Raw genomic sequence first — 16,795 nt, forward strand, 5'->3', positions numbered from 1 at the left:
ATAAATGATAAATAATGTAGAAGTAAATACATGTTAATGAATAAAAGAGGAGAAGAATGGGGGGGGGGGGTTGAGATTGTGCTTAGATTGTGATGGTGCAATTGTGCAGGAGGATAGACTATTCCCCCCCCCCCATCCTTAATCTCTCCCTGCTCCCAGCCCTGAAGTGGGCCCACCTCACCCTCCCTCCCTCCCTGCTGCAGGTCATCGCCACTCACCTGGTCCAGTCCGTCCTCTCACCCCGCCTCCGTCCTCACACCCCGCCTCCGTCCTCACACCCCGCCTCCGTCCTCACACCCCGCCTCCGTCCTCACACCCCGCCTCCGTCCTCACACCCCGCCTCCGTCCTCACACCCCGCCTCCGTCCTCACACCCCGCCTCCGTCCTCTCACCCCGCCCCCGTCCTCTCACCCCGCCTTTGTCCTCACACCCCGCCTTTGTCCTCACACCCCGCCTCCGTCCTCACGCCCCGCCTTTGTCCTCACACCCCGCCTTTGTCCTCACACCCCGCCTCCGTTCTTACACCCCGCCTTTGTCCTCACACCCCGTCTTTGTCCTCACACCCCGCCTCCGTCCTCACACCCCGCCTCCGTCCTCACACCCCGCCTTTGTCCTCACACCCCGCCTTTGTCCTCACACCCCGCCTCCGTTCTCACACCCCGCCCCCGTCCTCACGCCCCGCCTCCGTCCTCACACCCCGCCTCCGTCCTCACGCCCCGCCTCCGTCCTCACGCCCCGCCTCCGTCCTCACACCCCGCCTCCGTCCTCACGCCCCGCCTCCGTCCTCACGCCCCGCCTCCGTCCTCACGCCCCGCCTCCGTCCTCACGCCTCGCCTCCGTCCTCACGCCCCGCCTCCGTCCTCACGCCCCGCCTCCGTCCTCACGCCCCGCCTCCGTCCTCACACCCCGCCTCCGTCCTCACGCCCCGCCTCCGTCCTCACGCCCCGCCTCCGTCCTAACGCCCCCTCCCCCGTCCTCACGCCCCGCCCCCGTCCTCACGCCCCGCCTCCGTCCTCACGCCCCGCCCCCGTCCTCACGCCCCGCCTCCGTCCTCACGCCCCGCCCCCGTCCTCACGCCCCGCCTCCGTCCTCACGCCCCGCCTCCGTCCTCACGCCCCGCCTCCGTCCTCACGCCCCGCCTCCGTCCTCACGCCCCGCCTCCGTCCTCACGCCCCGCCTCCGTCCTCACGCCCCGCCTCCGTCCTCACGCCCCGCCTCCGTCCTCACGCCCCGCCTCCGTCCTCACGCCCCGCCTCCGTCCTCATGACCCGCCTCCGTCCTCACGTCCCGCCTCCGTCCTCACGCCCCGCCCCCGTCCTCACGCCCCGCCTCCGTCCTCACGCCCCGCCTCCGTCCTCACGACCCGCCTCCGTACTGCGCTGAGTCAAGCTCTCGTAGTGGGAGACGCTGGCGCAACCGGACCGTAGATCTGCCTTGTGGTCGTAACATCAGAATGAGGGATTAATATGGTCCCGGATCACGTGAAGGGTTTATTGGATCCGGGTCCACGTGAAGGATTTATATGATCCGGGTTCACGTGAAGGATTTATATGATCCGGGTTCACGTCACGGATTTTCAGTCGACCAGCTTTCCAGCAACTGCAAGAAGAAACTCTGCTCATTTTTTTTCTCGCCGGCGCCGGGAATATAACCCGGGCCAGAGGATTACATCTCCAGCGTGCTGTCCACACGGCTCCGGCACCCTCGGTGTGTGCGGAAGAAGGTGTGGGCAGGAGAGGGTGTAGGGCAGGAGAGGGTGTAAGGCAGGAGAGGGTGTTGGCAGGAGAGGGTGTGGGCAGGGGAGGGCGTGGGCAGGGGAGGGCGTGGGCAGGAGAGGGCGTGGGCAGGTTAAGGTGCAGGGTGGGCATCAGAGGGCATGTAGCGGGCCGGGGTTATTGCTCCTACACAGTGACTGCCAATTTATTTTCCCACACAACTTCGTCGCTGTGTTGCCACATCAAAAAATCTGAGAGTATAGTGATTTAATTGTCCGGTCAAAGTGTGTTGTTGGAAATAAAGAATGTGTTCCCGGCAGCTGGTGTATTGTACTCACCTAATTGTGCTTAGAGGGTTGAACTTCGGCTCTGTGGTTCCGCCTCTCAACCGGTGTACAGGTTCCTGAACTTATTGGACTATCATATCTACATACGAAACTGTGTATGGAGTCTGCCACCACCACATCACCGACCAGTGCATTCCGTTTTTTAACTACTCTGACACTAAAAACGCTCGTATTAATGTCTCTTTGGCTCATTTGGGTATCCAGTTTTCACATGTGTCCCCTTGTACGAGTTCCACTCGAGTTAAATAATGTCTTTAATTCCTCTACCTGAGAATTTTCGATGTGGTGATCATGTCTCTCCTAACTCTTCTGTCTTCCAGCGACGTGAAGTGCAACTCACGCAACCTTTCCTCGTAGTTCTGAAACTAGTCTAGTGGCATACCTCTGAACCTTCTCCAACATCGTCTTATGCCTGGCAAGGTATAGACTCTATGTTGGAGCCGCATATTCCAGAACTAATCTCACATATGCAGGTATACGAGGTTCAAAATTATTCCTAACAAATATATAAGGGCTGTTCAGTTGTTAGTGAGCCACTGATAACATCCTTTTGATGTGGGCTTCATGAGACTGGTTCGATGTATCAGCTCCCTGATCTTTCTTACTGTCTGCTTTATGGAGAACTACGTCTCCCACTTGGAGATTCTCACTACACAAGACTGTCATTGCCTCTCACCGACATAGAGGGCGAGGGCGTGTTGAGTACGTTAAGTAACATGGGGTTAATGTGTGTAGGATTTCGGTAGGTTTGGTTTGATTGGGGAAGGTTAGTTAAAGAAGGGGTGATGTATTTCAGGGTTTTACGTCTCCAGTGTAGTGGGAACGAGAAGGACTTTACAAGTATAATGCACATGACGGTGTAATATATTTTACAGTGTAATGGACAGAAGGTGTTTAGAGAGCAAGAGATCAGTGTAGTGCAGACCTGAGTGTGTCATGGGCAGGATATAGTATGTACTCGGCAGGAGAGGGTGAATAGTGGGCAGTGAAGTGTGTAGTGGGCAGGGGAGGATGTGGAGTGCGCAGGAGAGTGTGTAGTGGGCAGGAGAGATGTGCAGTAGACAGGAGAGATGTGTAGTAGACAGGAAAGGTGTGAAGTGGACAGGAGAAGTCTGTAGTAGACAGGAGAGATGTGTAGTGGGAGAGGTGTGTAATGGACAAGAAGGTGTATAGTACTCACCTAGTTGTGCTTGCGGGGGTTGAGCTCTGGGTCTTTGGTCCCGCCTCTCAATTGTCAATCAACTCGTGTTATGGGCAGCGGAGTATGCTCACTTGAGACAGTTAAGCAAGTCCCAGCTGTGTCTGGGTATAGGTGACAGGATGAACAATCCAGCGAGTTTTCTTCCTATTGGAGGGAGGATGTTGTTCTTGTTGTGTTATAAGAGTCAGCTACTGGGAACAAAAAGCTCCACGCAGCACGGACTATGGTGAGCCCGTCGTTCTCACCTGGCACAGGAGATGAGGTGGAGGGAGGCGCTGTACATGCTGCTATGGCGGGGTCTTCACTCTCGGGATGAGTGACGCTGCCCAATACTGTCACTATGACGGGGTCTTATTCACTCTTGGGATGAGTGACGGTGGCCAATACTGTCACTATAGCGAGGTCTTCACTCTCGGGGTGAGTGACGCTGCCCAATATAGTCACTATGGTGGAGTCTTCACTCTCGGGATGAGTGACGCTGCCCAATACTGTCACTATGGCGGGGTTTTCACTCCCGAGATGAGTGACGCTGCCCAATATAGTCACTATGGCGGGGTCTTCACTCTCGGTATGAGTGACGCTGCCCAATACCATCACTATGGCGGGGTCTTCACTCCCGGGATGAGTGACGCTGCCCAATACCGTCACTATGGCGGGGTCTTCACTCCCGGGATGAGTGACGCTGCCCAATACTGTCACTATGGCGGGGTTTTCACTCCCGGGATGAGTGACGCTGCCCAATACCATCACTATGGCGGGGTCTTCACTCCCGGGATGAGTGACGCTGCCCAATACCATCACTATGGCGGGGTCTTCACTCCCGGGATGAGTGACGCTGCCCAATACCATCACTATGGCGGGGTCTTCACTCCCGGGATGAGTGACGCTGCCCAATACCATCACTATGGCGGGGTCTTCACTCCCGGGATGAGTGACGATGCCCAATACCATCACTATGGCGGGGTCTTCACTCCCGGGATGAGTGACGCTGCCCAATACCATCACTATGGCGGGGTCTTCACTCCCGGGATGAGTGACGCTGCCCAATACATAAGCCCTCCGCGGCAAAATTAAAATTAATTAATTAAATTAAGGTGTGTATTGGGCAGAAGAGTAGTGGAGAGGAGAGGTGCATAGTGGGCAGGAGAGTAGTGGAGAGGAGAGGTGCATAGTGGGCAGGAGAGTAGTGGAGTGGAGAGGTGCATAGTGGGCAGGAGAGTAGTGGAGAGGAGAGGTGCATAGTGGGCAGGAGAGTAGTGGAGTGGAGAGGTGCATAGTGGGCAGGAGAGTAATGGAGAGGAGAGGTGCATAGTGGGCAGGAGAGTAGTGGAGTGGAGAGGTGCATAGTGGGCAGGAGAGTAGTGGAGAGGAGAGGTGCATAGTGGGCAGGAGAGGTGTGTACTGACAAGAAGAGGGTGTATACTAGGCATAACAAAGATATGTAGTGGGGAGGAGAGTTGTGTAGTGGACAGGAATCATTGCCCTCCTCCCCACCCCCCCCCCCACCTCCCTAACAAAAAGCAGTGATGCCAACTCGCCATTACTGCCAGTGTTGCAACATTCAGCAAATCTAAATATAATTTACAACACCTCTATTTTAAAGTTGTTTTCTTCAGAAGTTGAGAGTACGACAAGCAGTAACGGGGCCACAAATGATAGTCACATACAATAGTCATCATAAATAATATGTAATTTGATGTTTGTGTGATAAGAAGCTAATTAAAGCGAAAAATATTCATCTCTAATAAATTAAACTCAATTTAAAATGACATTAAATTATTAATTGGTTTTAGAAACATTTAAGCATAATGAAAAATAAATGTGTTTATAACTGTCAAATTGAATCATCTAAATAACTTTCTACAATTGTCAAGTTTCTATTTGATCTTTGTTAATTTATCTTAGATAATTTTTTGTACCACCTTTATTATAAGTTTATTAATGTTACAGTATTTATATTTATATTTTTTATTTTGTATTTTAGATTACGTCATGTAGATTACTATTATTATTGTTATAATAATATTATTATTGAGAATATCAGTAGAAGTCATGATAGTGATATGAACCTTTACACTGGGTATACTTAGGCTCTCTCTGGCCCTATTCTCTGTTCATCAACCTATCTCCATATATCAGTTTTAGTGAAGTCTTTATTGTTGTTGGGTATGTCTGAGTTCGAATCCTGCTCATGGCTTCTACTGATACATCATGTTAATGTGATTTCTTTGTGCATTATTATTATTATTATTATTAATATTATTATTATTATTATTATTATTATTATTATTATCATTATTATTATTATTATTATTATTATTATTATTATTATTATTATTATTATTATTATTATTATTATTATTATTATATTATTATTATTATTATTATTATTATTATTATTATATTATTATTATTATTATTATTATTATTATTATTATTATTATTATTATTATTATTAATTAATAATAATGGTAATGTCTTCTCATAGACATAATAACATAGGATAAAAACCCACACAAGTGTATCTGTGAAATATTTGTCACGAAATTACACCAAGTCTTTCGCTCTCTCCTGAGTGCTTTGTCAAGGTGTGAGTGTCTGCTCAGGACGAGACTTACATCTCAACGTCAAATCTAGATTAGACGTTGAGATGTAGGCAGTAATATTGATGATCAAATGTTAACCTTGGTGTTGTATTGACAGGTGGTGGTGACGATGGTGGTGGGGGCAGTGGTTGGGGACCCTCGCCCTGGCTTCAACTACGCCTACGTCATCCCCAATAACCCTGGAGGAGCCACTGCCAGGCTTGGAGACAACCCTTCCAACCAGTGGTGAGTAACGGGGTCTAGACACGGACCAGTGGTGAGTAACGCGGACCAGTGGTGAGTAACGCGGCCTAGACACGGACCAGTGGTGAGTAACGCGGCCTAGACACGGACCAGTGGTGAGTAACGCAGCCTAGACACGGACCAGTGGTGAGTAACGCGGCCTAGACATGCCCCTACGGGTCTCTTATCTCCAGCAATGCAGTTAAATTGTGTTTAATTTATTTCTAATTGTGAAATTGAAGTTAAAAAATTAATTTAAACTCTTCAAAACAAGACAGATGCATGTACAGACATGTGTGTGTTAGAGCAGTGACTCAAACACGAATCTATATATTTCAAATATTCTTCACTTAAAGGGGACAGATTCACTCCCCAAATAAAATGTTGTTAATGGGTCCGACACATGTCGCTGAAGGATATGTTTCGGTGAAGCTCTCTTCAACATCTTCAGCGGCTGAGAAATATTGGGTAAATATGAGCAGGGTTACCATGTAGGATGATGGTGAAGTGAGCTGTCACTATAGCGAGATCACGTGGGCTAGGCTTGCGCTCCGGTATGTGTTTCCCTTAAAGTGTACCGAGCCAGGACTCAGTGCAAGTTGCTGTTGTTGCTAGTTTATACCTCCTTGTCCTGCCGGCAGGTCCCACTTCGTTGACAGGACCGGTCCTGGTTATGCGTACGGGTACGAGTTCCCCGGTCAAGTGCACTACCACATTAAGGACGAGGAACAAGCGGTCAAGGGCACCTTCGGCTACATCGACCCTTACGGTGAGGCACAGAGGCTTCTCCAAGGGCCCTCCCCAGGGGGCCCTCCCCAGGGGGCCCTCTCTGGTCCCAGCCTCAACTTCCACTCTCTGTTCATTAACCTTTCTCCATATATATTATTTTTATGTATACTCTATCGTCGTTTATTTTCTATTTTCTTTATTTTCTATTCTCTTCCTATACTCCTCTCTTGAAATAGTCCAGCCTTACAAGTCAACCTCTTTATTCATCTCTCTGCCTCTTCTTCTCTCTGTGTCGGTCTCTCCTTATTTCTTAGTATGTGACGTAATCACATAAAGTGAGGCTAAATAGTGACTTGTGTTGTGTAGTGAAGCGCTTATGATGCAAATGACATCAAATTTTATTAAAATATCAGTGAAATATTTTGACAACTGAGGCACTTATGTTTGTACACACACACACGCGCGCACACATACACGCGCGCACACACACACACGCGCGCGAGCATACACGCGCACACACACACACACACACACGCGCGCGAGCATACACACACACACACACGCTCGCGCACACACACACACACACACACACACACACACACACACACACACACACACACACACACACACACACACACACACACACACACACACACACACACTGAGTGAATGGTCCAACAAATGGCTGTTGAAGTTCAACCCGAGTAAATGCAAAGTAATGAAACTAGGCAGTGGAAACAGGAGGCCAGGCACAGGATACAGAATAGGAGATGAAGTACTTAATGAAACAGACAGAGAGAAAGATCTAGGAGTTGATATCACACCAAACTTGTCTCCTGAAGCCCACATAAAGAGAATAACGTCTGCGGCATATGCGAGGCTGGCTAACATCAGAACGGCGTTCAGGAACCTGTGTAAGGAATCATTCAGAATCTTGTACACCACATATGTAAGACCAATCCTGGAGTATGCGGCCCCAGCATGGAGCCCGTACCTTGTCAAGCACAAGACGAAGCTGGAAAAAGTCCAAAGGTATGCTACTAGACTAGTCCCAGAACTAAGAGGCATGAGTTATGAGGAAAGGCTGCGGGAAATGCACCTCACGACACTGGAAGACAGAAGAGTAAGGGGGGACATGATCACAACCTACAAAATCCTCAGGGGAATCGACCGGGTAAACAAGGATGAACTTTTCAACACTGGTGGGACGCGAACAAGGGGACACAGGTGGAAGCTGAGTACCCAAATGAGCCACAGAGACGTTAGAAAGAACTTTTTCAGTGTCAGAGTAGTTAGCAAATGGAATGCATTAGGAAGTGATGTGGTGGAGGCTGACTCCATTCACAGTTTCAAATGTAGATATGATAGAGCCCAATAGGCTCAGGAATCTGTACACCAGTTGATTGACGGTTGAGAGGCGGGACCAAAGAGCCAGAGCTCAACCCCCGCAAGCACAATTAGGTGAGTACAATTAGGTGAGTACACACATAGACACACACACACACACACACACACACACACACACACACACACACACACACACACACACACACACACACACACATACGTAGAGTAGGTAATGAAACAGTTGGATGCAACTAAAGTGGTTGGACCAGACAAAGTATCACCGTGCATACTAAAAGAGACAGCGCAGGCCTTCAGCGTGCCTCTGGCGAGGATCTTTAATGAATCACTTATGTCGGGTGAATTGCCCAATTCTTGGAAGAGGGGAAATTTTCAAGAAAGGTGATATGGCGGAGGCACTTAACTATAGACCAGTAACACTGACAAGCATCCCCTGTAAAATACTTGAAAGAATAATTAGGCTAAGACTGGTTGCACACTTGGAGAACGTTAGGTTTGTGAGCAAACACCAACATGGGTTCTAAAAGGAAAATCTTGCCTAACAAACCTTTTGGAATTCTATGACAAAATAACGAGGATCAGAGAGGACAGAGAAGGTTGGGCAGACTGCATATTTCTGGACTGCCAAAAAGCCTTTGATACAGTACTGCACATGAGACTGCTGTTCAAGCTCGAGAGGCAGGCGGGGGTGGGGGGAAAGGTCCTAGCATGGATAAGGAACTACCTAACAGGAAGGAGCCAAAGAGTTATGGTAAGGGGCGAGAAGTCGGACTGGCGAATAGTAACAAGTGGAGTACCACAAGGATCGGTGCTGGGACCAATTCTATTTCTTGTATATGTTAACGACATGTTTACAGGCGTAGAGTCCTACATGTCGATGTTTGCGGATGATGCAAAGTTGATGAGAAGAGTTGTGACAGATGAGGATTGCAGGATCCTCCAAGAGGACCTGAACAGATTGCAGAGATGGTCAGAGAAATGGCTACTAGAATTCAACACGAGCAAATGTAAAGTTATGGAAATGGGACTAGGAGATAGGAGACCAAAGGGACAGTACACAATGAAGGGGAACAGCCTACCTGTAACGACGCGTGAAAGAGACCTGGGGGTGGACGTAACACCTAATCTATCTCCTGAGGCACATATTAATAGGATAACGACAGCAGCGTACTCTACACTGGCAAAAGTTAGAACATCATTCAGAAACCTAAGTAAGGAGGCATTTAGGGCGCTTTACACTGCTTACGTAAGGCCAGTCTTAGAGTATGCCGCCTCATCAAGGAGTCCCCATCTGAAGAAGCATATAATGAAACTGGAAAAGGTTCAGAGGTTTGCAACGAGACTCGTCCCAGAGCTACGAGGGATGGGGTATGAGGAGCGCCTGAGGGAACTGTGCCTTACGACACTAGAAAGAAGAAGGGAGAGGGGGGACATGATAGGAACGTATAAGATACTCAGAGGGATTGACAGAGTGGACATAGACGAACTGTTCACACGGAATAGCAACAGAACGAGAGGACATGGATGGAAGCTTGAAACTCAGATGAGTCACAGAGATGTTAGGAAGTTTTCTTTTAGCGTGAGAGTAGTGAGGAAATGAAATGCACTTCGGGAACAGGTTGTGGAAGCAAATACTATTCATAATTTTAAAACCAGGTATGATAGGGAAATGGGACAGGAGTCATTTCTGTAAACAACCGATGCTCGAAAGGCGGGATCCAAGAGTCAATGCTCGATCCTGCAGACACAACTAGGTGAGTACACACACACACACACACACACACACACACACACACACACACACACACACACACACACACACACACACACACACGCACGCCCGCACGCACGCACGCACGCACGCACACACACACACACACACACACACACACACACACACACACACACACACACACACACACACACACACACACACACACACACACACACACACACACACACACACACACACACACACACACACACACAGGAGTCAGAGAAAGAAAAAGACTTGGGGGTTGATATCACGCCAGACCTGTCTCCTGCAGCACATATCAGGAGGATAACATCAGGGCATATGCCAGGCTGGCCAACATACGAACGGCATTAAGAAACTTGTGTAAAGAATCATTCAGAACTTTGTATACCACATATGTCAGACCAATCCTGGAGTATGCAGCCCCTGCATGGAGTCCATATCTAGTCAACGATAAGACTAAACTGGAAAAAATTCAAAGGTTTGCCACCAGACTAGTACCCGAGCTGAGAGGTATGAGCTAAGAGGAGAGACTACGGGAATTAAACCTCACTTCGCTGGAAGACAGAAGAATTAGGGGGGACATGATCACCACATTCAAGATTCTCAAGGGAATTGATAGGGTAGATAAAGACTGGCTATTTAACAAAAGGGGCACGCACACTAGGGGACACAGGTGGAAACTGAGCGCCCAAATGAGCCACAGAGATATTAGAAAGAACTTTTTTAGTGTCAGAGTGGTTGACAAATGGAATGCATTAGGAGATGATGTGGTTGAGGCTGACTCCATATACAGTTTCAAGTGTATATATGATAGAGCCCAATCGGCTCAGGAATCTGTACACCTGTTGATTGACGGTTGAGAGGCGGGACCAAAGAGCCAGAGCTCAACCCCCGCAAACACAACTAGGTGAGTACAACTAGGTGAGTACACTCAGACCCAAATGAGGTCGCTGTGTGTGTGTGTGTGTGTGTGTGTGTGGGGGGGGTACTGTGGGGTACTGGTACTGTGTACCAAATGGGGTAGTGTGTGTGACCCAGGTCACACACAGTACCCAAATGAGCCACAGAGACATTAGAAAGAACTTTTTCAGTGTCAGAGTAGTTAGTAAATGGAATGCACTAGGAAGTGATGTGGTGGAGGCTGACTCCATACACAGTTTCAAATGTAGATATGACAGAGCCCTGTAGGCTCAGGAATCAGTACATCAGTTGATTGACGGTTGAGAGGCGGGACCGGTAAACCATTTACCGACCGTCACTTGGTCGGTAAATGACCAAGTGACAAGACTGAGGAAAACAGAAGGGGCATATACAGAAAGCGACAAAGAAATCTGCGAGGTACTCAATGCACGATTCCATGGAGTGTTCACAACGGAGCCTGAGTGGCTCCCATTGTTAGAAGAGATTACCCTAGATGAAAGACTATCAGATATAGAGGTGACAGCAGAGGAGGTAATGAAACAGTTGACAACACTGGATGCAACTAAAGCGGTTGTACCAGACAAAGTATCACCATGGATACTAAAAGAGGCAGCGCAGGCTCTCAGCGTGCCTCTGGCAATGAGTCACTTATGTCGGGAGAACTGCCCAATTGCTGGAAGGAGGCAAATGTCGTACCGATTTTCAAGAAAGGTGATAGGGAGGAGGCACTTAACTACAGACCCGTATCACTGACAAGCATCCTTTGCAAAATACATGAAAGAATAATTAGGCTAAGACTTGTTGAGCACCTCGAGAGCATTGGGTTTGTAAACAAGAACCAACATGGGTTCTGAACAGGGAAATCATGCCTAACAAACCTTTTAGAATTCTATGACAAAGTAACAAGGATAAGGCAGGACAGAGAAGGCTGGGCAGACTGCATATTTCTTGACTGCCAAAAGGCCTTTGATACAGTACCGCACATGAGACTGCTTTACAAACTTGAGAGGCAGGCAGGAGTAAGCGGAAAGGCCCTAGCATGGGTGAGGAACTACCTAACAGGAAGGAGCCAGAGGGTAGTGGTAAGGGGCGAGAAGTCGAACTGGCGAACAGTAACGAGTGGAGTACCTCAAGGATCGGTGCTGTGCCCAATCCTCTTTCTAATTTACGTAAATGATATGTTTACAGGAGTGGAATCATACATGCCAATGTTTGCGGATGACGCAAAATTAATGAGAAGAGTTGTGACAGATGAGGATTGTAGGATCCTCCAAGATGACTTAAACAGGCTGCAGAGATGGTCAGGGAAATGGCTACTGGAGTTCAACACCAGTAAATGTAAATTTATGGAAATGGGATCAGGTGATAAACGACAAAAGGGACAGAACACAATGAAGGGGAACTGCCTACCTGTAACGATTCGAGAAAGAGACCTAAGAGTGGATGTGACACCTAATCTAACTCCTGAGGCACATATAAATAGGATAACGACAGCAGCGTACTCTACACTGGCGAAAATTAGAACTTCATTCAGAAACCTAAGTGAGGAGGCTTTTAGGGCGCTTTACACTGCCTACGTGAGACCAGTCTTAAAGTATGCTGCGCCATCATGGAACCCCCACCTGAAGAAACACATAAGGAAACTGGAGAAGGTTCAGAGGTTTGCGACGAAGCTTGTCCCAGAGTTACGAGGATGGGATATGAAGAACGTCTGAGGGAACTGAACCTTACGACACTAGAGAAAAGAAGGGAGAGAGGAGATATGATAAGAACATATAAAATATTCAGGGGAATTGACAAAGTGTAAATAGATGAAATGTTCACACGTAATAATAACAGAACGAGGGGACATGGGTGGAAACTGGAAACTCAGATGAGTCACAGAGATGTTAGGAAGTTTTCTTTTAGCGTGAGAGTAGTGGAAAAATGGAATGCACTTGGGGAACAGGTTGCAGAAGCAAACTCTATTCATACTTTAAAATTAGGTATGATAGGGAAATAGGACAGGAGTCATTGCTGTAAACAACCGATGGCTAGAAAGACGGGATACAAGAGCCAATGCTCGGTCCTGCAAGCACAAATAGGTGAGTACACACACACACACGCACGCACACACACTGCACGCACGCACACACGCACACACACACATGTCCCCCCTCCCACCTTTTTCCCCCTGTCCCCCCTCCCCCTTCATCCCAGACACTCCCTATCCCTCCTCCCCCCTCACTGCGTATCCTCCATGTCCCCCCTACCTCCTTAACCCACACCCTACCTGTCCCCCCTTCCCTTAAACCCCCACCCCCCAACCCAAAATCCTCTGAGACCCTGCAAGCCACCTCACAGATCCTCTCACCCATGGAACAGCTTCCCACACCAGCAGAATGCTTGCCAAGAAAGGGACATGAAAATGAACAGAAGAAAGTGAGCTTCAAGGCGATGTACACTAACATAGATGGGATTTCAAATAAAACAAGTGAACTTGGAGAATGGGAACTAGAAGAAAACCCAGACATAATAGCACTCACAGAAACAAAGTTAACAAAAATCATAACAAACGCAGTGTTTCCACAGGGCTACTATGTAGTGAGGAAAGAGAGAGAAGGGAGAGGAGGAGGTGGGGTAGCTCTGCTACTAAGAGAAGGTTGGAGTTTCGAAGAGATGGTAATTCAGAACTGTGAAGGTTTCAGTGACTACATTTCAGGCACCATAGCAACTGGAGGACAGAAAATTATAATAGTAGTCATATATAACTCCCCACCAAATGACAGAAGACCCAGACAGGAATATGATAGAAACAACTTGGCCACCATCAATATAATAGAGAGAGCAGCTTCTGTGGCTAGCAGGAACGGATCCAGACTTCTAATCATGGGAGACTTCAACCATGGGAAGATAGATTGGGGGAACAGAGACCCACATGGAGGCCCAGACACATGGAGAGCTAAGCTGCTGGATGTGGCAACAAGAAACTTTCTAAGTCAACACGTCAAGGGACCGACAAGAATGAGAGGAGGGGATGAACCAGCCTTGCTTGATCTGATATTTACCCTAAATGAGTCGGATATAAGGGAACCTAAGTTGGAAGCCCCCTTGGGAATGAGTGATCACAGTGTATTGAGCTTTGAGTACCTGGTTGAGCTAGGAATTATCACCCCCCAAAAAGAACTGGGAAACAAAGGGCTGGCGTACCGAAAGGGAAACTATGAGGAGATGAATAAATTCCTATGGGATATACATTGGGACACAGGACACGGAACCAACTCTGTACAAGACATGATGGACTATGTCACCCAAAAATGTCAGGAGGCTGTAAGCAGGTTTGTCCCAGCCCGACAGGAAAAAACAGAGAAGCAAAGGAAGAATCCGTGGTTTAATAAGGAATGTATGAAAGCAAAGGAGCAAAACAAAAGGGTTATGGAGGAACTTCCGTAATAACAGAACACCAGAAAGTAGAGAGAGAGATACCAGAGAACCAGGAACGAGTATGTTAGTGTGAGAAGAGCAGCTGAGAAAAGGTATGAAAATGATATAGCTAATAAAGCCAAGACCGAACCCAAGCTACTACACAGTCACATAAGGAGGAAGACAACAGTGAAGGAACAGGTGATGAAACTTAGGGTGGGCGAGGACAGGTACACAGAGAATGACAAAGAGGTGTGTGAAGAACTCAACAAAAGGTTCCAGGAGGTCTTTACAATAGAACAGGGAGATGTCGCGGCGCTAGAAGAGGTGGCAGCAAACCAGGTGACCTTGGATAGGTTCGAAATTACAAGAGATGAGGTCAAGAAGCACCTATTGGAGCTGGATGTGAGAAAAGCTGTTGGGCCGGATGGAATCTCGCCATGGGTATTGAAAGAGTGTGCAGGAGCACTTTGCCTACCACTCTCCATAGTGTATAGTAGGTCACTGGAAACGGGGGACCTACCAGAAATATGGAAGACTGCTAATGTAGTACCAATATACAAAAAGGGTGACAGACAAGAGGCACTGAACTACAGGCCAGTGTCCTTAACTTGTATACCATGCAAGGTGATGGAGAAGATTGTGAGAAAAAACCTAGTAACACATCTGGAGAGAAGAGACTTCGTGACAACCCATCAACATGGGTTCAGGGAGGGTAAATCTTGCCTTACAGGATTGATAGAATTCTACGATCAGGTGAGAAAGATTAAACAAGAAAGAGAAGGGTGGGCAGACTGCATTATTTTTTGGACTGTCGGAAAGCCTTTGACACAGTACCCCATAAAAGGTTGATGCATAAGCTAGAGAAACAGGCAGGAGTAACTGGAAGGGCGCTCCAGTGGATAAGGGAGTACCTAAACAATAGGAAGCAGAGAGTTACAGTGAGGGGTGAGACCTCAGACTGGCGTGAAGTCACCAGTGGAGTCCCACAGGGCTCTGTACTTGGATCTATCCTGTTTCTGATATACGTAAATGATCTCCCAGAGGGTATAGACTCATTCCTCTCAATGTTTGCTGACGACGCCAAAATTATGAGAAGGATTAAGACAGAGGAGGACAGCTTGAGGCTTCAAGAAGACCTGGACAAGCTGCAGGAATGGTCGAACAAATGGCTGTTAGAGTTTAATCCAAGCAAATGTAATGTAATGAAGATAGGGGTAGGAAGCAGGAGACCAGATACAAGGTATCACTTGGGAGATGAAATACTTCAAGAGTCCGAGAGAGAGAAAGACCTGGGGGTTGATATCACGCCAGACCTGTCCCCTGATGCTCACATCAAGAGGATAACAGCAGCAGCATATGCCAGGTTGGCTAACATAAGAACGGCCTTGAGAAACTTGTGTAAGGAATCTTTCAGAACATTATATACCACATATGTCAGACCAATCCTGGAGTATGCGGCACCAGCATGGAGTCCATATCTAGTCAAGCATAAGACTAAAATGGAAAAGGTTCAAAGGTTTGCCACCAGACTAGTACCCGAGCTGAGAGGTATGAGCTACGAGGAGAGACTACGGGAATTAAACCTCACTTCGTTGGAAGACAGAAAAGTTAGGGGGGACATGATCACCACATTCAAGATCCTCAAGGGAATTGACAGGGTTGATAAAGACAGGCTGTTTAACACAAGGGGCACACGCACTAGGGGACACAGGTGGAAACTGAGTGCCCAAATGTGCCACAGAGATATTAGAAAGAACTTTTTTAGTGTCAGAGTGGTTGACAAATGGAATGCATTAGGAAGTGATGTGGTGGAGGCTGACTCCATACACAGTTTCAAGTGTAGATATGATAGAGCCCAATAGGCTCAGGAACCTGTACACCTGTTGATTGACAGTTGAGAGGCGGGACGAAAGAGCCAGAGCTCAACCCCCGCAAGCACAACTAAGTGAGTACAACTAGGTGAATACACACACACACACACACACACACACACACACACACACACACACACACACACACACACACACACACACACACACACACACACACACACACACACACATCCACACACACACACACACACACACACACACATACACACACACACACACACACACACACACACACACACACACACACACTCTAAACTCTAAACAAACAAAACAAACAAACAAACAAACAAAACAAACAAAAACAAACAAACAAACAAAACTCTAAACTCTAGGCGGGATCCAAGAGTCAATGCTCGATCCTGCAGACACAACTAGGTGAGTACACACACACACACACACACACACACACACACACACACACACACACACACACACACACACACACACACACACACACACACACACACACACACACACACACACACATACACACACACACACACACACACACACACACACACACACACACACACACACACACACAAGGGGCCTCGTAGCCTGGTGGATAGCGCGCAGGACTCGTAATTCTGTGGCGAGGGTTCGATTCCCGCACGAGGCAGAAGCAAATGGGCA

The 16,795-nt window shown here is 47.9% G+C and overlaps 1 protein-coding gene across 1 annotated transcript in view; it reads left to right on the forward strand.

The window, feature by feature from the left end:
* Positions 1-16,795, forward strand: part of LOC123765238 (uncharacterized) — a 34,993-nt gene that overhangs the window by 1,457 nt on the left and 16,741 nt on the right. Inside the window, exons 2-3 of the mRNA XM_045753733.2 lie at positions 5,967-6,094; positions 6,733-6,860. Of these exons, the coding sequence (XP_045609689.2) occupies positions 5,967-6,094; positions 6,733-6,860 (256 nt within the window). The remainder of the gene's footprint in view (positions 1-5,966; positions 6,095-6,732; positions 6,861-16,795) is intronic.

Source organism: Procambarus clarkii, chromosome 33, assembly GCF_040958095.1.
Source record: "Procambarus clarkii isolate CNS0578487 chromosome 33, FALCON_Pclarkii_2.0, whole genome shotgun sequence".
In the NCBI taxonomy this organism is placed as follows: domain Eukaryota; kingdom Metazoa; phylum Arthropoda; class Malacostraca; order Decapoda; family Cambaridae; genus Procambarus; species Procambarus clarkii.